Source organism: Protomyctophum bolini (assembly GCF_963924005.1).
Source record: "Protomyctophum bolini genome assembly, chromosome: 21".
Lineage (NCBI taxonomy): Eukaryota > Metazoa > Chordata > Actinopteri > Myctophiformes > Myctophidae > Protomyctophum > Protomyctophum bolini.
The window spans coordinates 22983087-23006177 of record NC_137882.1 but is presented as its reverse complement, the minus strand read 5'-3'; the positions used below and the strand labels follow the sequence as shown (position 1 = coordinate 23006177).

General features: G+C 43.0%; 1 protein-coding gene across 1 annotated transcript in view; it reads left to right on the top strand.

Annotated features, from left to right (window-relative positions):
* pip4k2aa (phosphatidylinositol-5-phosphate 4-kinase, type II, alpha a) overlaps positions 1 to 23091 on the top strand; it is a 78147-nt gene that overhangs the window by 50009 nt on the left and 5047 nt on the right. The window contains exons 7-9 of the mRNA XM_080794351.1: positions 20442 to 20555; positions 20761 to 21004; positions 22750 to 22853. Of these exons, the coding sequence (XP_080650477.1) occupies positions 20442 to 20555; positions 20761 to 21004; positions 22750 to 22853 (462 nt within the window). The remainder of the gene's footprint in view (positions 1 to 20441; positions 20556 to 20760; positions 21005 to 22749; positions 22854 to 23091) is intronic.

Below are 23091 nucleotides of genomic sequence, written 5' to 3'. Positions count from 1 at the left end.
TTAGTTTCCATGTCTGCATCAACACGTGCTCAAACAAACACTCATGTTGACAGGCAACAATAATTTCTTTGGCCCGAAGAGGAAGCTCTTCATGTGTACAGAAATGAAGAATGGAAACTCTTTATGTTGAAAATGCAGAACAATCAGGCAGGAAATGTATAGAGTTTTTCCATCACATCCTTAAGAGAGCATTAACCCTTTTCTAACACGAACAAATGAACACATCGCAGGTAGCACGTTGTGAGCTTGTAGATAAAGGGTCCATTCGTTCCCGGACCACTGGTTGAAAACCACTGATCGTAGAGGGAGACTCATCTATATATACAAGTGAAAAGGTGTACCCATACTCATTCTTCATGCTCTATCTCCGACCGAACCACACTTTCACCACACATCTCTATATGCAAAATAAATTCGCCACGCTCCCCGAACTGACATAGCCTATTTTTTAGCCCTTCAAGTGTCTTATTTACTCTGCAAATAATACTTTTATGAAACACGCTGTTATTGCTCAACGTCAACAGCCTACGTCACAATCGTCATGTTGGCGTCTACCAAAATCGTCATGTTGGCGTCTACTACGCCAACTACGTTCACTTAATGGGGCCAGTCTTTCACAGTGACACACATGTTACATGAACCACGCGCCCGGGATGGTTTCTACCCCTCAATGTCGTATTTGCTGCGCCCTACGCTGTTGCCACAACACAAGGAATTTAACCACGCTACTTGCATACACTGCAACTCGCTTACAATTCGCAAACCTGGCAACACTGCCCTCTCTTACCAGCCCCGCCCCCACACTAGCTTGACAATGTCATCTCGCGCAGCACACAATCTGATCTCGCGCAGGACATTGATGAGAGACAGAAGGAACAGGAGAGATTATACGATCGCTATTTCGCTTATTCCATCTAAATCTCTTTATTTACAAAAAAAATGACTCGACGATTCCCTTAGTTACATCAACATTGTTCTTTGTCAATAATCGGATTGGGCCAAAATATCACCCTTACACCGATCACTTTGCCTATTTTCGCCACACAGCCAATTTACTTCCGCGAGCGGCCGGGCCATTCCGCCCATGCGAATGCATGGAGAAAAAAAAGAGACGAAAATCCAACTGTATCGGAGCAGTGCCACACACACACACACACACTCAGTCACACACACACACACACACACACACACACAGAGAGGAGTTGGCCAGCATCTTAGCAGACATCACAAAGAAATCGATCTGTCCAACGACGATGGTACAAAGACAACAACACAGCCAACTATATTCTTATAGAGAAAAGCTCTCAGCTAATTCGCCCCGTGCAAAACAATTCACGCACGGAGTTGCGGTCTGCATAGCTGCAGACATGCGACCACTATCAGTGGTGGCAAACGCTGGCTTTCAATATTTAATGAGAGTTGCAGAACAGCAGAACCACGTTACAAAATGCCATGCAGGTCACACATGTTTTCACTCCTAAAATGTATACAACTAATAATACATGTGAAACGTTGGCCGTTAAAATCGTTTGGTGTAAAAGATCGTCAAATATATGGCCGTTAGTACTGTTAATTCAACATCCGGTGAGGGGAGGATACGGATTGTGTATGGAAATCAGCGCATACAGTGGGTGGGCTTTAGACCGGATGTAAGCCACATCCACTAAATGTACACTAAATAGAAATAGTATAAAATACTGCATAAAATGGTGTAGCCTACTGCAGCTATTTATAACCAGGTAGTGTATAAGTGAAATTACACACTTAAATTAGTATTTAATACTTGAACTAACAACAGATGGGTCTATATACTATTTGTCTTTTCTTCTTTTTTCTTTCATTTACTTACTTAGAGCTTAACAAGAATGTTACAAGTCATCTCATCTTAAAGAAACATTTAAAAAATGTTAGGGCATAAAACCCAAAGGTGTTAAACCTTTTCTTATTCTCATTCTGATTTGTTATTTATAGCAAATACATGTGACTTATTGGGAAACAAGTGTTTTTCTTTACAAACCAAGATATTGGCCTAAATTATAATGAATATAGCCCTCAATGCTGAAAAAGAAGGTTTTAAAAAAAAAGATTGAAAAAATTTAATCAAACATCGAAGCAAATCGTGAGCTTCAAATCGAACATTGAATTGAATCGTGGACTAGGCGAATCGTGATAGCGAATCGAACATCGAATCGAATCGTGAGCTGCAAATCCAAAATTGAATTGAATCGTGGACTAGGCGAATCGTGACAGCCCTAATGTATACATACGCCTGCACGCACACACACGCACATGCACGCCTGTAAGGCCCCCCCCCCACACACACACACACCAACATGCGATTCATTAAATAACTATTTCTCCGCACGCGCGCACACAACATTATTCACGTGAAGCCTACAGGGAATTACAGACGGAATGTATATACACACACACACACACACACACACAGTCCCGGCTCACATGCTTAGAATTTATAGATGCGCAATTTTGGGATTATTTTTGTACATTGAAAAAATATTGGGGGTCCTTTGCTCTTGCCATGACAATGTTTGAGAACCACTGCTCTAAAACAATATTAGACAAAGTTTGAGACACAAACACATTGCTCTCTCTCTCTCTCTCTTCTCCTTTTGGATAAATTAAATAGGCCTATTCATGATTCTTCTTATAGAGAAGTAGCCTATGTTAGTTTGTTTTATGGACTTGAGAGCTACTTTCAAAACGACCAGCTCAACATACCCACCAAATAAAACTATCATCCCATTGCTGCAAATAGTGACAAAATGTAATTGAGGGGCCTTTCATATAGGCTACATATAAGACAAACGCACATGGAATGGGAAATAGAGGGGGGACAATGCAAATCGTAGGCTTTTATTTTTGTTGGTATTTGACTTTGCTACTGATGATTGTAAGCAACAACAAGTATTGCATTGTGTGTTTGAGCTGACAGGCCCTTTTTGATGTCAATCACTCAAGTCATTTCAGTTCATCTAAAGCGGAAGATGCAAAAATCGTTTTTTTTATTAAAATTATATATATTTTTACTGCCATGTCATGTGGTCTACCTGCAAAGCCTTTGTAGATCGTGATCTACCATTTGGGCACCACTTAACGTCAGATCAGGGGTTTTTGTCGGCCAGCGCCAACAATGCTCCCCGAAAGCATAATCGCAGCAAATACCGGGCAGTGTGTATGAGCCTTAACATGTTGACTACACTACACTACACATAATAACTAATAACCCGTTTTCAGCTTAAAGCAATTATATTTCATTGAAGCAACTCCTTAGCATTGTTTTCATACCATGGATGTGATAAGAAAATATCAAACATAAGGGAAATATTAAATAGTATCGGGTGTACCAGTTTGGCCTTTTCTTTTTTTTCAATGGGGCAATACATTGATTAAACAAACGTTTGATTGATTGAGTTGTACAATGTTATACAACCCTAAACTACTTTTCGAATACACTACACAATACAATACAATTTCAGAACATATAATATTGGCCAATATGTCAAATATGTAAATATTACATATCCCATTGAATGGAAGCGGACCATTTGTAACACATGTTACAAATGACCCGCTTTTGCAAGTTTTCTTTGCAGTTGCTTACAGACCAGAATGAACGTGAATTCCGTCTAAACACCATGCAAACTAATGAAGAACATGAGCATGAACACATCCATGTGGATTTTTATTCACCAACACCAAAGACAAAAATTGTAGCACACATATACTCCAGGTGTAAAATTATACGCATTTTGAAGGTAAACACTTCAAACTTCCTGGGCACGTAGAGTACGTTGCTGTACACATACTGACGCCATGGCGTCATGGTGGCGTTGACCAATCAAGATATAACGTCCATGTTACAACCGTGAAGCGTTACAACCTTGGCGGCTCTCCCCTACATTTGTTACTAACATTAGGTTGTGGCGAAGTAGAAACGTGGCCAGCAGATACTGTGTTTTGGACAAACAGGCTAGGTATTGGTGTTGATTTGGGTCAACTGGACAAACAGCGTGGTGTTGTTTTGTGTCTGTGTTTGTGTTGGAGCGCCTCAGTGTGGCCGTACAGGTCATGTGCAACCTCTTCCACAGAGAGATGGAGACACTAAATCTCAGCTGGACAAACATGTTTGCATGCATGCATCGCTGCCTTGCATGCTGTGTGCTACTGTTGAGTCTGTCACTTACTTTGACTGATTTATGGCATTGTCTTTCTGTTCAAATCCAACTATGTTAATTTAAGAAATCTGGGCATATAGGTCATTGTTTCTTCACTGTGCACACGTGTAGCCTATTGTATGTCAGACTGTATGTCTGTCCCACAGTCACAATCCTTTAGTAATTAGGCTGTGGAAATATTCACGACAAAACAATGGTACATTTCCAATAACCCATCCGTTACTACATGTGGAGTCAACTCCCGCCATTTCTTTCTTCCCATAGTGCGTGGCGAAGTAGCTCTGGGATGAGTGCGCGCGAAGCGCGCACGAAATTCTAGTACTAAACATATCTACTACGGAGCCCTAGGGTATCCCTGGGGAGTGGTTATAAGAGAATGCAATGTCAGTGGTATTTACAAGCACGGCTTCCGAGTAAAACACGTAAAGCCAGCTTATTGTCCATAATCACACTAATGCTATGCATGGAAATGCTTCAACCACCACATGACTTCCATCAGCAGATTGTTGTTCACTGTGTTTGGATTATGGTGTGTAATGTACCTACTGTCTGTCTGCAAGGGTTAAATGTACCACTGTCTGTCTGTCTGCAAGGGTTATTATGGTTAACCCATTTAGGCCTGACCTCAAAATTAATTTTAAAAAAATCTTCTAAATTATCCAGTTTTCTGAAATAAATATTTTCACGATTTTTCAAAAATAGCAGACCTACAACCTCTGAGCTTGTAGATCTGCTATTTTTCAATAGCTAAATTACAACATAATAATGTTTAAAACACCAAAAGGGGTTCCCGACCAAAATGAAAACTAACGAAATAACCAAAACTAGAATTTGACTAAACCTTTTAGTTTATTGGGAAAAAAAAGAAAAAACAGAAACTGTATTGTGTTTTTACAAAACAAACTGGCAGAGAGAGACAGATAGAGAGAGATTTGTCAGCATCCAATATTTGTCTTAGTTCACAATGTGAGCTTGTAGATCGGCTATTTTCACTATTTTTGAATCTTGCACCACTGAGACTATCCCATATACAAAAAAAAAGAGATGATCACATACACACTAAACTAAAATAGCAAACTCACTTAAAACCCATTTTGGGGCGGGAACCCCTTTTGGTGTTTTAAACATTATGTTATGCTTTAGCTATTGGAAAATAGCAGACCTACAAGCTCATACGAGCTTGTAGGTCTGCTATTTTCAAAAAATCTTTTTTTAGAAAACTGTCAGGATGTAGAAGACATTTTTAGAATCTGAGGTAAAAAAGAATAAAAACCCTACAGTAACCGGAATAGCTAAACGTGGAGTCAAGACTACATGAAAAAGGAAAAAAAGGAAAGCTGTAATAACGCTGGTGTCTGTTTGACTGGGTTCATATTATAGTCCGACTCAGTGCAGGGTCATGGTTCTGACCGTGAAAGGTCTTAACTTTCCCCTGGACCTTGGGCTGTGATAGGTGGGCTTAATCAGCGAGCAGCAGAGCATAGGCAGACTCCAAGGGGAATCCCTCCCCACACACACACACACATCTAAATGGAGGCTAAATATAGAATGGAGGGGGGGTTAAAATACTTACAAAACACCTGAGGATTAAACCCCCTCCCTCTGTGTGTGTGTGTGTGTGTGTGTGTGTGTGTGTGTGTGTGTGTGTGTGTGTGTGTGTGTGTGTGTGTGTGTGTGTGTGTGTGTGTGTGTGTGCGTACGTTTGAGAGAGAGAGAGAAACTGGTTACAGACCAACAATAGAGAAAGATTTACGAGAGGCTCGAGGCGAGCATAAACTTTGGCCAAAAGCTAACCTGAAGGCTGAAGTTACTGTTTTTTTGGTTTGAATCCAACCTGGCGTCCACTGTGGCCACACAGGCCGCTGTGACTCTAAAGTGACGCTAACCATACAGGCTATCATGTTATTGATTAGAGCTAGTTGAGCCCCCAATCTTATACATTTTTGCTAACTGTTTGCTAACGGAAACGGTCGGTTGGCATGACGTTAGGCTATAAACACCACACCCTATAAAGTGTGGCACAAAGACTCGGCAGAGTTAGTAGAAGAAGATCAATGACATAACGTACTACAAGTAAATATATCATACAGTAAGTATCCTATATAGTGAGTAAGTATAATAAAAAGAAGGTACCTAGCCTAGATACTGGGCTCAAGTTACTAATCGCCCATAACTCCCTCCTCCCCAACGCCTAAGGCAAGATACAGATCCTCTAAACTATACGACCTCGTCAAGGAGCCTCTTACACAGCCCACTGACAGCTCCCTGCTAATACAGGACATCCTCATTACACTAACGGTTATATTACATTATCCGTTATTAATTAGTCACTGTATGGATGATCTGTCACGGAAGAGCCACCCGTGGACTAATCTAATATACGGCAGCCTTCCCCGTGTTTCTTCACTATAGTCCAGTTTTCCGGCCACTGCTATAAGAGCTGACAATGAGGTTATAAATAATATCTTCCCTTCTTCTCTGGAGTCCTGCCTCAAAAGCAGACCAGAGGTAGAAAACCGTCGTTCCCTGTGATGTCATCGCTGCTTTTGTGGAAAGACATATAGACACAGTAAAGGCATTATTAGGGTTTGATAACGACCTTCAAAGATACAACGACTATCAGTGCGTCTAGAGATCACATGAGAGAGAATGGAAAAGTGACAGCTTGCTTCTCCACAGGACACTGTATACTGTAATTTCTCTCACGTACACATGCATGCATGCACGCGCGCGCACACACACACACACACACACACACACACACACACACACACACACACACACACACACACACACACAATATGCCAGCTAAGCACAACACACAGCAACTCGCACTGATGATGCACTGGCACCATTACAAAATGTGTTGCATTTCCACTTGTTAGTGCCACACACACACACACACACACACACCAACACACACTCTGTACTAAGTGAGGATTAGCATACAACAGTAGTCTGTGTAGTTTGTGCCATGTAGAATATGGATATGCGTTTGTTATTATTATTATTTTTTTTATATTTTTTTTTGGGGGGGGAGTGGGTTGCTCACAATGCAGTGTGTGCCGCTGTTGTTTCACACACGGTCACACACACACACACACACACACACACACACACACACACACACACACACACACACACACACACACACACGTGAGCACAGCAGAGTTCTCTCCTGACTGCACGCATGCCTGACTCCCTCCCATGCATGCGTGTGCAGTGTGCACGTTGCACGGCATCTCCTTGTGAACCCGTGTCCCCCATCATGTTGCATGTTGTGTGGACATGTCCTATTTATGACACAGACCGACATGTACAGTATATTTGATCTACACTGTTTGTTTTGGTGTATTTCTTCTACCCATGAAATATACAGTAGATGTGGTTTCCGGACGGTAATTAGTGCTCCGAGGTCAGCTCTGTCTACGGCGGGCCTAGTATTATTATTTCACAAAGCAGGACGTTGCCGTTGACTTACGTGACTCATCCAATTAATCATCTACTACTGTTACTGTACAACTCCTCATGCTTATAGGGTCTGTTATTATTTTTCTTTATTTATGACACAAACATTGCTCCCCATGGCGACGACTAGGCTTGTCTTTATCCAGTGAGGGCACATTTATTCGTATAACTCTAGGTTTCCAAGAAGCTCAAACACAGAAATGAGTTATTAATTAAACATACCAATGCTTTTTCATGTGGGGGCACAGGGTTGGCGGGGCAACCCACTGGGCGCCCAACCACTTGCACATGATTAGTTCCGGGGTTGGGGGGGGGGGGGGCAACCCAGCTTTAAAAGGATAGTTCTGTCTTTTATTTATATCTGGGTTTTGATGTCGTACATTCCAAGGTTCTGCAGGGCAAGCGGTTGAAAACCATCGGCACGGCGGTTTGCTGAGAAATGTCCGCTGGAAAGATTGTGCTAATGGAATTAATGGTGTTTAGTGCGTGTAGCCAGTATCTAGAAGATACTACTAGAGCAACTGGTCGACTAGTAAACTAGGCAACTAGTCAACTAGTAAAAATGACTAGAAGTGAATGCCCGGCCTAGAAGATACTATATATACTATTTGAGAAGAACCTTTTTATGTACGATCTCAAACAACCCGGAAAAAATAGAATAGTCTTTAACCCCTATATTTTGGGCAGGTCATTATAGACAATCTCAACCGATCTACAAGCTCACAAGGCTTTGTGAGCTTGACAATCGACAATAGACAATCTACAAGCTCACAAGGCTGTAGATCGGTTATTCTCACTATCCGGCATATGCCAAAGTACATCGAGCTCATGTGGTCAAGGAACTGTTGTAGGTGATTCTTGTTGTTGTTGTTGTTAGCGTGCAGGCTTTATGAAGTAGCGCCTGTAGCAGCGTTCAGCTCTGTAACTCTCTGCCTGCTGCTGCCACCACAGACATAGAAAGGTTATGTCCAATAGAAAGCCTCATTCGGGCCTGTTGCCGTGGCTCAGCGGTCCAGGCACCTTGGCCGGTATAGTCCGAGTCTGGCAGTGTGCCGCGGGTTCGACTCCCTCCCGATCCCGACGGCCTTCACTGCATGTCACTCCCCCATCTCATAACATTAAAAACATTTTAAAAAGAGCATCATTCGCCACTGCAATTAATTGGAGCGACCTGTATCGCACTGTATCGGGCAGAAGTCCGTTATATGGACATGAGTGTCATGGCGGCCTCCAGGCACGAGACTCGCGTCTCTTCCTTTCATTACGTTCTTTGGGACCAACCAAGGAAGCTTGTTGCCCTCACTTGAGAGAGCATTCGCTTCCAGAGCCGGAAGCGCCGTCTACCTTTCTATGTCTATCATGGCTGCCAACTGTGTCTGTAGCGGCTTTCAGCTCTGTAGCGCTCTGCTGGCTGGCTGGCTGGCTGCCACTGTTGTTGTTATTGTGGTTGTTCACGCTCCCCTCTCCGCTCTCCATGCCTCGGGCCGGCTGGCATCTCTGGTGGGCGTCCATGGCACACAAGAATATATCTTTTCTATCAATTTCGCACCCCATGACAGCCTTGAATCCATGGAGATTATTATTATTTATTTTTTTGTCACATTCCTCCTGAGCCAACTATTTCGATGACCGGCCGGCGTGGTCGATCTTTTCTTGGGTGACTCAAAGAGTCCTATACTCAACTGAGCAGCCACCAGGTCATCGAATTATTGGCTTAGGAATGCGACGAAACCCCGCCCCCCAGCTATTAATTTCAGTGGAAGTTGCTCAGTGGTGTTTTTGAAGCACCGGGAAGACTGCCGGAAGTTTAATTATAACTCAATGGCTCGAGCGAGCGGAAGTTTAGCCTATAGCCTAGCCCCCGGACCTCAATTTTGAGGTGGAAAACCCCGAAACCCCCCAAACTCCACGAATCAAAGGCTTCATGGCGTGTGTGTAATTGATAGAACATTTCTGGGGTGAACTGCTCTTAACATGGCGTGGTGTGTGTTATCTGTAATTACGCTGTAGCTCGACGACGCTGACCAATTTCAACAAGTGCCACTCGATGCCGCATTCTCCGCTGAAACTGACGCACTGCGACAGTATGCAAATGTTTTGGGTCGGGCGAATCGGTCCTTGAGTGACAAAATCCAATAGAATTCAAAATACCTCACCGCCCGCCACTCAACGTTCATCAGGGCCAAGGACCCCCTAGACGCAGAGAGGGATGAAGCAGGGAACCTCACTACAAATTGTATGAAAATGTATCGCAGATTAACAGATTTCATAGATTTCATGGATAGCTTCATTTAGACTTATAAAGAGGGAATAACCAGATGCTCACGGGAGATGATGATACAAAGGTGCTCACACGGATCAAAACGGGATCAAGGCATATATAAAAGAGACGATCCGGGCACTAAAAAGTTAAAAACAGAGAAAAGCCTTTATTAAATTATAAAGGCAACTGCCGACATGTTTCGAACCATTAACTGGCCATTCTCGCCCTGCTGAAGACCAGTTGTTGCAAGGCTTTTCTCTCTTGTTAACTTTTGAGTGCCCGGATCATCTTGTCTTTTTTTTCCTAAGCTTCATAGACTACTTTGACAGCACTAAACGTGTTGGATTTAATGTTCATGTGTAATTTCAGACATTTAACCACCTAAACCGTCGCCCCCGTCCCCGCCCCTGTCCGGACCCCCTTAGGGGTCCCGGACCCCCTTAGGGACCCCCTGTCGAAGACCTCCATGGGTGTAGAGTTTTAGTTAAATATCAGGGGGTGCCTGTCTGGGGGGTTCAGTAGGTTCACTCCATGCAAATGAGCCTGGCGTAGCTTAGTGGACCCGAGTTCTGCTTCTTTCCCACTGGACTGGTGCCACCAGGCTGCCAGCTTTTCTCTGCTGGGCCGGGGGTCCATGCCACACACACACACACACACACACACACACACACACACACACACACACACATTCTTCTATCACTGATGGCTCTCAAGAGACATTTGTTTGTTTGACTGATTGAATGGAAAAAACAAACAAAAGAAAAGCAGTTCAAGAATTTTACGGCTTATAGATCCTTTGTTTCTTCTTCAGTTAGATCTACAGTACCATGACATCTTTTCATTTATAGATCTACAGTACCATGACGGTCAATGCAAAAGGTTGTCAGTTTCTCTGTGTTTATAAAAGGAGGGCATTATCGCTTCTCCCGTGTTCTTCTCCCCGACATTGTGGCGGCTTGGAGATCTAATCGGGGGGGAGTTCAGGGACCACAACTTCAGACCTCCTCTCTGTGTCATGTCGGGGAGTTCAGGGGCCACAACTCTCTGTGTCATGTCGTCTCCATAACCGGTTGTGTACACTGTATTTCTTCTTAAACACTCTGCCTTTACTTCCAACTTCCTTCCTCCTTCCTCCTCCTCCTCCTCACTCCTCTCTCCCCTTCTTCTCTCCTCTCCTAACACCTCCCCGACGTCCCCTGCCCCGCCCCACCCCCCCAAATGACACCCCCCTCACCCACCCACCCCCCCGACACCCCCCCTCACCCACCCACCCCTCTCTCTTAGCCGCAGCGCCCACCAGAGGACACGCCCCCGCGCCCCAAATCGAGTAACGTTCAGCAAAGGCTGCAAACGCTGCGGATCGCCACGCGCTTTTACTGCGCTATGAAACACGTAAGAGATGTAAGGGATCCTGGAAGGCTCATATTTATACCAGGCATGATCTATAATATCTATATTATCATATCAAAGAACCTTTTTAGAATTGTGTTATTATTATTTCATTTCTCCTCCCCAACCCAAACCTCTCCTCCACCTCCAAGAAGGACACAGCTGTGGTTTAAATTTAAAAAAGGACACATCTTCTCACACTCACCCTTTTGTTTCTCATCTGCTCTTCCTCTGTCCGCCCCCCGTCGTCGTCGTCCCCGACAGTTCATTATTCCTCTTCTTGAAAACAAACGCTTCTAGACGTTATTAGACGAGACATGTTGTCGCTGGGGCGGGTGATCGAGGGGACAAACTGTTAGAGCTTGATATACAACGACCTTGAGTCGCCCAGAAAGGCTGCCTTATAAATAAAAATGTATTGACGATGGTCGTCTCTCTTTGGTGGTGGAAATAACCTCATGTGTCGAAAACTGTTCCGCTTTATAGGATTCAAATTCAGACGTATAGCAAAAGTATCAGATCTAACCAACGCCGTTTTGCACACAGCGTTTCCAGCTTGCGGATCTGATGCTTTCGATGCATTCGTGTGATGCTGTAGTATGATCGTTAATTTATGAAAAATAAATAAAAATAAAAAACCCACAAATGTTTAAAAGTCAGAGAGAGAACGTTTCTGACCGATAATCAGGTTTAACTGTGTACAATGTTGGATTCACACTTGGTCAGGAAAAGGATAATGAATACAGAGAGAAACCACACACACACACCCACAAATGCACTTGCACTGACCCCCTCAAAATCTGAACTTTGAGAGTATTGCGTTAGTGTCTCTCTCTAAACCCTGTTAATGCCGGCCCGCCTCACAGAGAGGTCTCTCCATGCCTTGGAGGAGTGTTGAAATGAGGCCGTTAATGTGCTGCTGCTAGGCTGTCTGGCCCGCAATCCACTGTCGCCTACACAGCTCTGTTTTGCAATACAATGTTTATTTCACAGTCAACACAAGGACAAACAGCTCCAGGCCTCGGCTAAGAGATTAGTCATTTACTGTTTTCCCTCGAGGCATAGTTAGCTTTTTTTCAAAGGAATAAAAACGTTGTGACTCTCCCTAGAATGCTTTTATATCGACTATAGTCCTGGGGATTTATGGGGGAAGATATCAGTATTTACATCACTTCCCCGAGTGGGAAACCTTGTATCTGAAGAACTGTAACTAATCAGATGAAATTCCAATGGTTCCAATGTAGTTGTTTATTGGGGTTATTATTTATGCACAAGCTCTTTTTAGAAGCCCACAGATACACTTAAAGCTACCTGATTATGACAAAAGACATGATTATGGCAAAACTTAACGTAAATAATAATCACTATTATGGGTCCATAAAACATTTATTCAGTATTTTTTAATGCATTAATTGCATATACACTATTCGGTGATATATTTTCTGCCTATTCCGGCCGAAACCGAATAGGCTGAAAATGCATTTTTAGCCATTTTTTGACGAATATTTTCTGCGGCCGAATATTCGGTGCATCAATAAAAAATAATATAAATAAATAATACTAATAAAAAGTTGAAACATGGATATGCAAGGTTTCTACCCGACGACAGGCGACAGATATGATAACGCTTCAACCCGTCTAGTTATCATTCGTCTCTGTCGTGTGGAAACCTCATGTCCAAAAGTGTGTCATTTCAGGATTAAAGAATCACAAAATGGCAAAAGTAGCAGATCTACAAGCTCAAAGCGGCCCGCATCGGGGCCACGTTTCGAGCTTGTATATCTGCTACTTTTGATGCTTTTGTGTGACACCGTGGTATGATCGAGTTGGGCATTCATTTACGAAAAATACGTTTAAATATGAAGATAAGAGGTTTCTGCCCCGACAGCAACATATTATTGTATTGATGTCAGTCGTGTAAACTAGAGACTGTTGCTATTTAGGAAACAATGTTCACCACGAATCTCATGTTATTTCCCAATGTTGTTCCCGCATTTCCTACATACTGGTGTTGGTCGAGTTCCACACATATTTATGCACGAGTTGCGGTGCCACTCCACTCGGAGAAGACATTTTGGTAATTGCCATAAATTGGGTGTCACTGTCGGGGGTGTACGGACCACGACTTTGAGATCTAACTCCATCTACTTCACGCCGAGTGCCTTAGACACACTCACATGTACGCAGTAGTATAGTGGAAAATACCTAAGTTACAATTACTGAATTACAGTACTAAATTATCCCATTTAGGCCTGACCTCAAAATTTAAAGAAAAACCTTCTAACTCCTCCAGTTTTCCTAAATAAATATTTTCACGATTTTTCAAAAATAGCAGACCTACAAGCTCGTATGAGCTTGTAGATATGCTATTTTTCAATATCTAAATTATAACCTAATGTTTAAAACACCAAAAAGGGTTCCCGCCCAAAAATGGTTAACAAGTTGAGGTACGTTTACTTGAAATTACCGGTATTTCCATTTAGTGATACTTTAACTTTTCTGTAAGTATACTAGGCCTACATCTCAGAGGCAGATATTGTGTGTTTTCCTCTGCTGCACTCATTTGACAACTATAAATAATTACTAATTGCTTTGCAGATTTTTTTATCAAGTGATAAAGGATATCATGTATTATTATAGGTTATGCTACCTATAGCGACACATAAAGTCATTCAAACCAGCCCCACCTCCCAGGTGATGAGCACATTAATACATAACTATTGACAATCCAATAATTAATAACAATCCAATAATGTGAAGTATATAGGCAAGGCAAATTGTAATAGCACATTTCAACGACAAGGCAAATAAATGTGCCTCACACAGAACATCAAAGCAAAGGAAACAATGACATTTGGATGCATAAATCAAAATAATTAAGGAAAATAACAGATACATTTACAGTGCAGAAGAGAAGAGAAAGAAAAAGTAACTCAATCAAATTCAGCTGGAAAAAAATTAATAAAGAGTTTACATTTATTTTGCGTTTTAGTGACAAAGTATAGTTTGATAACTTTTACTCAAGTAAGATTTTGCCTTGTAACAACATCGTGGTATTACTACTTTTACTTAAGTAAAACAATCTGAGTGCCACTGTTTGTTGCATGTACAGTATTCAGTACACATATACTCTTCCCATGTTGCAATCTCTTTGCAACTGCAAAACAGCCTTGAGCAATGCATGTGCATGCTCTCTCTCACACACACACACACACACACACACGCGCGCACACGCACGCACACGCACACACACACCCAAACAGTTCAAACGGTTCATTATGGCTGTATGACAGTACAGTATGTGAGTATAGTTGTTTGTAGTATAGTTGTGTAGCTCAGGGGTCGTGGCTGACCCAGATTCTGTGTCGACAGGGACAGGCTCTGCTCTGCGACGCTGATGGCTGCATGGCTGTGTCAACTAGCAGGCAAAAACCTGAGCAAATAAGACAACAAACTACTGTTGTTGTCATAGAGTAGTGGCTCTCAAAGTACTCCCGGGGACAACCCATTCTGACCTGAGATCAGATTCTAAAACGGTCTTCTACATCCTGACGGTTTTCTGAAAAAGCTATGTTTCTATGTAAGTGGTTCTTTGATTTAAAAAAAATATCAGACCTACAAGCTCATAGCGTGCCACTCGGTGGCGCGCTATGAGCTTGTAGATCTGCTATTTTTCAATAGTTAAAGCATGACATAATGCTAACACAAAAAGGGGTTCCCACCCCAAAATGGGTTAATACATTATAATTGCCCTCTCTATAACTAAAATTAATATCTAAAACACCATTAAATATTTATTATTTTTAGAAGAATACTGGAAAGCTCGCCTCAAAACAGTTACCCCGCCCGGGGCGTATAGCCGGCAGAACTGCTCAGTCTGGTATTCCTAAACGTGACCTCAGTGAACCGGTTCAACCTAACCTTATTCCTAACCTTAACCCCAGTAAAACGGTGCCAAAACCTAACCCTATTCCTGATCTTAACCCAAGTGCCAACTGCCGTGAGTGACAATGAAATGTAATGTATGTGCTAATACAAACATTTTAAATATTGTTTGGATGCTAAGTTATGTTTAGGTTTACAGTATCGACTGATTAAAAAAAAGACTGAACGGGGGGTGTGGTGGCGCAGTGGCTATCACTGTCGCCTCACAGCTAGAAGGTCCTGGGTTCGATTCCCGCTGGGGACGCTGTGGGCACCGGGGGTGTGTTCTCTCCTCCACGTCATCAGCGCCCATACCCTATAGGTGGGGTTGGCAAAAGTGCCTTTCTGTGGGATGGAGTTTGCATGTTCTCCCCGTGTCCGAAAAAACATGCAGTAATCCTGGTCTCTCTAAACTGCCTCCTCCTGGCCAGGTTGGTTGGAATAACGTGTTCCTTCCACGCGCTACGTCCAACCAGGGAAACCCCCCCCCCCCCCGTCCGGTGAAAATAAGTGGTTTGGACGCTCATGCATTGAAGGAAGCATGAGGTCAGTCTGTTGCTCTCCCCAGGTTGGCGGAGGGAGTGTAGATTCGATTAGATAATTGACACTGGGTGAAATATTGCGAAATTGTGGGATAAAAATTGTGGGATAAAAAATATAAAGTAAGTAAAAGTAGTCTGAGTAGAAACATGAAATATGCTTTTGATGTTCGGAGAGGTTTTCGTCTGTTTTCCAACTTCCGACTTCCGACAGTTTGTTGGTGTCTCTCATCACACGTTTACACCAGGTATAATAGAGCTGTCACTCCCAAACCTTCCCTTTGTTCCTGTCTCTCTTTATTTAATTTTCATACAATACCTTTTTTATTCTGTTTTCTGTCTTGTTCTTTTGTTTGTCTCAGTTTTGCACACGACTCAGGAGTCACAAATTCGTTTTTTTAGTCGGGGAGGAAAATCAGTGACACTCCACGAGTGATCGAAACCCCACGACTGTCTGAGATAACGACATATTAAAGGAGAATTCCATGCTAGAAGGCTTTCTTTGTAGTTGTTACGTCCCCAACAAAGAGGTCCAGGTGTTATTTTGTGCTATTGGCTATTTCCCCTAATATAAGCCCTCAATGGGGGTTGGGTTTGTGTGCTAATTCGCTTATTTCCATCGAAATAAGTAGTAAAGTGTGCCACTTGGGACACTATTTACATTATGAAGAGAGGGTATACAAAACAAATTGACTATTGAGCGATGGAAATAAGCGAATTAGCACAACACCCCATAGCCCCATTCCATTCAATGCAATTCATTGGGGAGGGGAAATAGCCAATAATGCGCTTTTTCACAAAATAACACCTGGACCTCTTTGGGGGGAACGACGTAACAACTACTAATAAAGGTAAGAAAGCCTTCTAGCATGGAATTCTCCTTTAAGAACAGAATTAAAAACAGGCAGGGTTTAGAAAAGACCTAAAGCGTCCACGGCAGCATGGAAAAAAAGACAGACAGATGGAAGGAGGGATGAATGGATGCATAGGAGGACGGTTGAATATATGAGAGAGAGAGAGAGAGAGAGAGAGAGAGAGAGGACGTGCGTCTGGAATAAGCGAAATTGCCTGTCAAGTGGAGGTGACAGTTCTGCAAAGTGCTTTTCTTTGTCTCTAAGCCAGTCGAGCCTTGCATTGCATTCACATTTTCAACCTTTATGTTTACCAACACCTCAGCCTTTAGTGAGTTGCAACAACACATCACATATTGTTTTTTAGTTCCCAGCCAATCCAAGGTCTTATGTCTGTGTATATATGTGCTCAAAGGTCCTATCTGTGTGTTGTTTTGTGTATTTTGTCTTGTCCTCCTGTGTGTGTTCTGTGTTGTCTGTGTGAGAAGTGTGTGTGTTTCTGTTCCTCCGACCAAGGCTCATTTCTTTCTAGTGCCGTTTCGTTTTGAGACTGCCGTTCTCCCGCTTACAACAAGTGGCCACAACCGCTGCCCTGTTACCTCATTTCCTACTCTCTCTACTTCCTCAGAGCCTCAGAGCATTATACACCCCCTTCCTTCCTTATACCTCACATGACACATCTGCCCTCCACAGTCCATTGGCGGTATTACAACGAAGGACAAAAAAAAACGGCTTCATTCAGCCTTGCTTCTTTTGTGAGGCTGAACGATGTGGGGATGCAGGAGAACACTATGGACTTAGAGAGTTGCTGCCCATACATTATTATCTGAACTGTGAAATGTCTTTTTTTCTTTTTTTTTTAAAGGGGCCAAAACAAAACTTAACCACAAAGGCATCTTATCTTGTCATTCGTCCCCTGTTTCTACTGTATACACGAGACGAGAATGAGGACATTTCACGTGGTTCAGATGGCTTTTCATCAGCTAATGCCTGATTTACAGTACTGTCGCGTGCACTGAACATAATAGATCTACAAGCCCACCACCAGTTGTGAGCTTGAAGATCGGCTATTATTGGTGCGAGTTGCCGGCGCATGACTATGTATAAATAAGTGTACGGTTCCACCAGATGCTTTTTTTAATCTTATTTTTCACAATATCTAGACATAATGAGTTTCATAGTAGAAAGTGATAATCTGCCACAAAACGATTTATGCCCCAGATTAGGGTCTATAGCTGCGTTTCATTTGGATCAAATGTGCAAAGACACGTAAACATTATGTCTGGTAATAGGTATGAATTTGTGAAACATAAGTATTTGCTTCTATATCATATGCATAGTGCAGCATACTACTACTAGTGTCCGCCTCCTTCCTGAACGCAACGACGTGTGAAATCGATCTTGCGTGGGCGTGAAGCATTTTCTTACTTGCACAAGTTCCACAAAGACATACCATTGCTATGTATGTATGTGCACTATTTTCACATTATGAATGTGTGATGGCGATAAAAGAAAGCACAGCTGTAGAGTACTGGGCCGACAGGCGGTCACATTTCTTTTTTACATGACACCACCTGTCAGCCAGCTGGGTTGATGCATGCCATGTGTCCACAGAGAATTTTAAAAATACATATAATATAATAACATCTCTCTAACACATTCCACTGTAGCGTCTCTGTCGGGTGGAAACCTGTCCAAAAACCTGTTACGTTTTTCGGATTCAGATTAAAAGATATTGCCAAACTTGCAGATCTATCTGTATAAGCTCAAGAGGCGTTTTGAGCCTGTAGATCTGCTATTTGCATGGCACCATATAGCATGAAGAAGTAAGGCATTACATTTATGGAAAAAATATAAAAGTTAAAATTCTGCCGATTAAGAGTTTTCTGCGCGACAGCAACAACAAATACTCAAAGTTTGTTTGTTTCACACTTAATGCTTTATGAAAGTATACATGTACTACTGTATGGAGAAAAAACTGCACCAGGTGGATCTATGCGCTAAACGTGTGCATGCGGCATGCACTGTGAAGTCATTCCACAAGCACCTCCTCTGTCCCGTTCTCGGACGAGGTCAAGCTTTGGTTTGGCAGTTTGGAACTTCTGTTTCTACCTTAGAGTATATATGAATAGAGAAGGAGACCAGAGGAAACCCTGAGGCGAAATGGACATAGTGGCCGAATGAAGGTATTGCAGCCTGGCCCCAAACACATGAGCGCGCTGTCCGTTGACTATCATTGTATACACGTTCACGACGGACGACGCTCGTGCGCGTTCAACGACAGCACGTTCATGTGTTTGGGGCCACTCACCCTTGCAATCCGTCCCAGAATGCACTCTGTTCCTACCAGGAAGGAGGAGTGAAATCGCCTCATGCGCTTTAGAGCAACTTAATGCAAGTGGATGGAAGGAGAACTCGGGTGTCTTCTCTATTCATATATACTCTAAGGTTTCTACCCTACACACCTGTATACGGTGTTGGGCTGAAGCAGACACGCATGTTTAATAATCAATAAAACACATGGTGTATTAACAACAAAACGATGTGCGAGGGGTTTCAATGGCATGAATTCATAGTCGGCTATAGGTAACCATGGAGCATTTGAAAATGTCATCAAATATTTGAATGTATCATAATTTTTTTGTTTTTTAATCCAGTAATGAACCTACAGTTAGCATCCTCATTCTGGGGGGGAAATAGCAGATCTACAAGCTCACAAACCTGTATCGTTGAGAGTGACACCGTTTGAGCTTGTACTGTAGATTTGGTGTAGAGGGGGGGGAAAGGGGGGGACCAAGGCCAGAGCCCTGGGGGACCCCCAGCCAACTAAATATATAGCGTTTTAAGTGGTTTTAATTTATTTAGTTATCTAGCAAGCTGACTTGTAGTTCATCCTTCTTGAAATCCCACGCCTCTGTACTGTATATGTATGAATATGTTTTCTATGCTGAATATGTCTTCCAGACCTGGGCTAATATAGTGATATATACTTTTAAATTAAAACAACAACATGCATGAAGAGATGATCGTGCTGTCACCGCAATTCTTTTTTTTCTTTTTCTTTAGGGTTGAATTAAACTATTTAAATTGACCTGTGAAAATGGTCTCAGGCTTTTAATGTGCACTGTCCCTGTGCGTGCATTAATGTGTTGATTGATGGGGGTTAGGACTATGATTTGATTTTTAAATGAGTGACTTGAATACTCACAGATTGGATTCCTAAACCTGAAATCTATGTAAAACATTCGAATGGATTTTTATAATCAATTAAATCGATTAGTCCGATTAAGCACTTTTTTAAATATTTCGTCATACAACTGGGTCAATACCTAAAATAGCGAATCTATTGTACAACAGTACAAGCTATGTTTTGAGAGCTTTCAGTCGGCTATTTTCTTTCTTTTTTAACATTTTAGCAACGTTTTTTTCTTTAAATCTATTATTATTTAATCGAATCGATTCTTTATTTTTCTTTCGTAGTAAAAAACTGCTGCAGATCAGGTTTTCTTCTGTCAGCAACAGCAACGAGCTATATTTAAACCCAGGTCTGCTGAAGCCCCCTCCCTCCTCCCCCCCCCCCCCCCCCCCCTGCCTGCCTGCCAGACCAAAGCAACGTTGGTCTGAACGGTTCTGTCATGCTTCTGACCGCTTCTGTGTTGTTGTTCACCCACCGGGGGGTCTGGGGGGCTGGTCCTCCTCCTGCCCCACTCCTCCTCCTCCTCTACTGTAACGGACCACCTCCTCCTCCTCCACCACTGTAACGGACCACCACCTCCTCCTCCACTACCGTAACGGACCACCTGACCACCAGGCCAAGGAGCTGCCCACCTACAAGGACAACGACTTCGTCAGCGACGGGCAGAAGATCCACATCGACGACGAGAACAAGAAGATGTTTCTGGAGAAGCTGAGGAAAGACGTGGAGGTATGTACGGTATACAGTATGTACAGTATGTTGCTTGGAAAGGTGGAAAACATCTGCATAATATACCAATGAATAAAAAACTAACCTATTAATAACATTTTTAAATTGTGGCATTAAAAATAGCGACATTTCAGTGAATACATTGTTTTTGCCCGCCCCTACCTACTACCTGCTGCTTCCCGTCCCGTGTGTCCCACCATGCCAGTTCCTGGCCCAGCTGAAGCTGATGGACTACAGCCTGCTGGTGGGCATCCATGACGTGGAGCGGGCGGAGCAGGAGGACGTGGAGAGCGAGGACAACGAGGGCGAGGACGACGGCGAGAGCGACGGCGGCGGGGGCATCGGCACGCCCCCCGACAGCCCCAGCAACACGCTGGACAGCACCAAGCCGCTGTCGCCCGGAGAGTTCGACCCCTCCATAGACGTCTACGCCATCAAGAGCCACGACAGTGAGTGTGCTGCTGTAAAGCAAAGCAAAGTTACTATGTTTACCCAGGGTAACTGGACTAAAGGAAAGGAAAGGTACCATTGTTTACCCAGGGTAACTGGACTAAAGGAAAGGAAAGGTACCATGTTTACCCAGGGTAACTGGACTAAAGGAAAGGAAAGGTACCATGTTTACCCAGGGTAACTGGACTAAAGGAAAGGAAAGGTACCATGTTTACCCATGGTAACTGGACTAAAGGAAAGGAAAGGTACCATGTTTACCCAGGGTAACTGGACTAAAGGAAAGGAAAGGTACCATTGTTTACCCAGGGTAACTGGACTAAAGGAAAGGAAAGGTACCATGTTTACCCAGGGTCACTGGACTAAAGGAAAGGAAAGGTACCATGTTTACCCAGGGTAACTGGACTAAAGGAAAGGAAAGGTACCATGTTTACCCAGGGTAACTGGACTAAAGGAAAGGAAAGGTACCATGTTTACCCATGGTAACTGGACGAAAGGAAAGGTACCATGTTTACCCAGGGTAACTGGACTAAAGGAAAGGAAAGGTACCATGTTTACCCAGGGAAACTGGACTAAGCTCAAGAACTTGTTAACAGCCAGGCCCTGCTCATAGAACATTTCATGTTAGAGGTTCAATGCCTTGTCCAAGGGCACTTCAGCGGTGGTAATTTTAACGTGCCGGTCCAGGGATATATACGAACTAGCGACCTTCCGATATCAAGACCGCTCCGCAAACCGTTCGGCCACCGCTGCCTCGCACACTGACGCTGTGGCCAATCGTCAGTGTGCTTCAGGGAAACGACTGATAGAATACGCACACACCACGCATCAGCTGGTAGAGGTGCTGGGTTGGAAAGTGACGTCAGAAAAATAAGAATACATAAACCCGCACACTCATCTGCTCCAATAGAGAGTATGTACGTGCATGGTTTTCCCATCAGGACACGCCCCCCCTCATCTAGACTGAGTGGCAAAACATTGAGCAGCATGGATGGAGTGTTGGAGTTTGGAAGCGCTCGTTGGAAATCACTCATCTGTTTCTGTTTCTAAATGTCACATAATGCAGGAGGCAGCAAAATGTTGTGTTTTTGAAAACAAGCACTTCCAAACTCTGACACTTGGAAAAAGAATCAAATGCAGGGCATGTCTTGACAGAAAGTAGCTCATAATGTTTCTATGGTGGATTTTTATGAAACAAAAACTTTGCAGATAGAAAGAGGATAATTCAAGTTTTTCGTACAGCTGCAATGTTGGTGAGTTTAACATTGTTTAATGCAATCAGATTGCAAATCCAAATCTGTTTGGATGAATGGGCTGTCAAGGCCAGAAAGTGGTCGGAACGTCGTCAATATTTATTTTCTATTGCAACACTGTGCTTCAGCCATGATCTTGTTATTACCCAGGGGTCTGTCACAATTATTACATTAATTATTTGAGACAATCGCAATAATCTTTTTGGCATAATCGTCAATCGTTTCCATGTTGAGAAATGTCCATACAGTTTTTAAACATTTTTCAAAAATGACACGTTACATACATCACGTCACTTCGTGACAACTATTTCCGTTATTTTATAAATGTTTTGTTAAAGAAAGAAATATTAAATGTGTCAGTGATTTCTTTGCATATTTAAGTAATTTGCCATAATATCCGCCCGGTGCAATTAAATAGTTTTTTGTTCCGTTTGAAAGTTCCGTTTAATTGTCCAGCCCTAATGCATTGTGGGTGCGTTGCTCTCGCCCTCCAGACGCTCCCAGGAAGGAGGTGTACTTCATGGCCGTCATCGACATCCTGCAGCACTACGATGCCAAGAAGAAAGCCGCCCACGCTGCCAAGACCGTCAAACATGGGGTACGTACTGTACGTATAAGTGTGCTGCCTACTGTACCTGTCATTCACCATGAATGCAGACAGGCTTCTTCACTGTACAGTATGTGTGGCTCTGCTCAGGCTCTGCCAGTGGGTCTAATCAGCCTCTATCCATGATTTATGTCTGCTGGCTCTGACAAGTACAGTATGTCAACTAGTATACATTACGTCAGCTATACTGTATGTAACAATGTTCTGCCGGTCTATGCACTTTGTATAA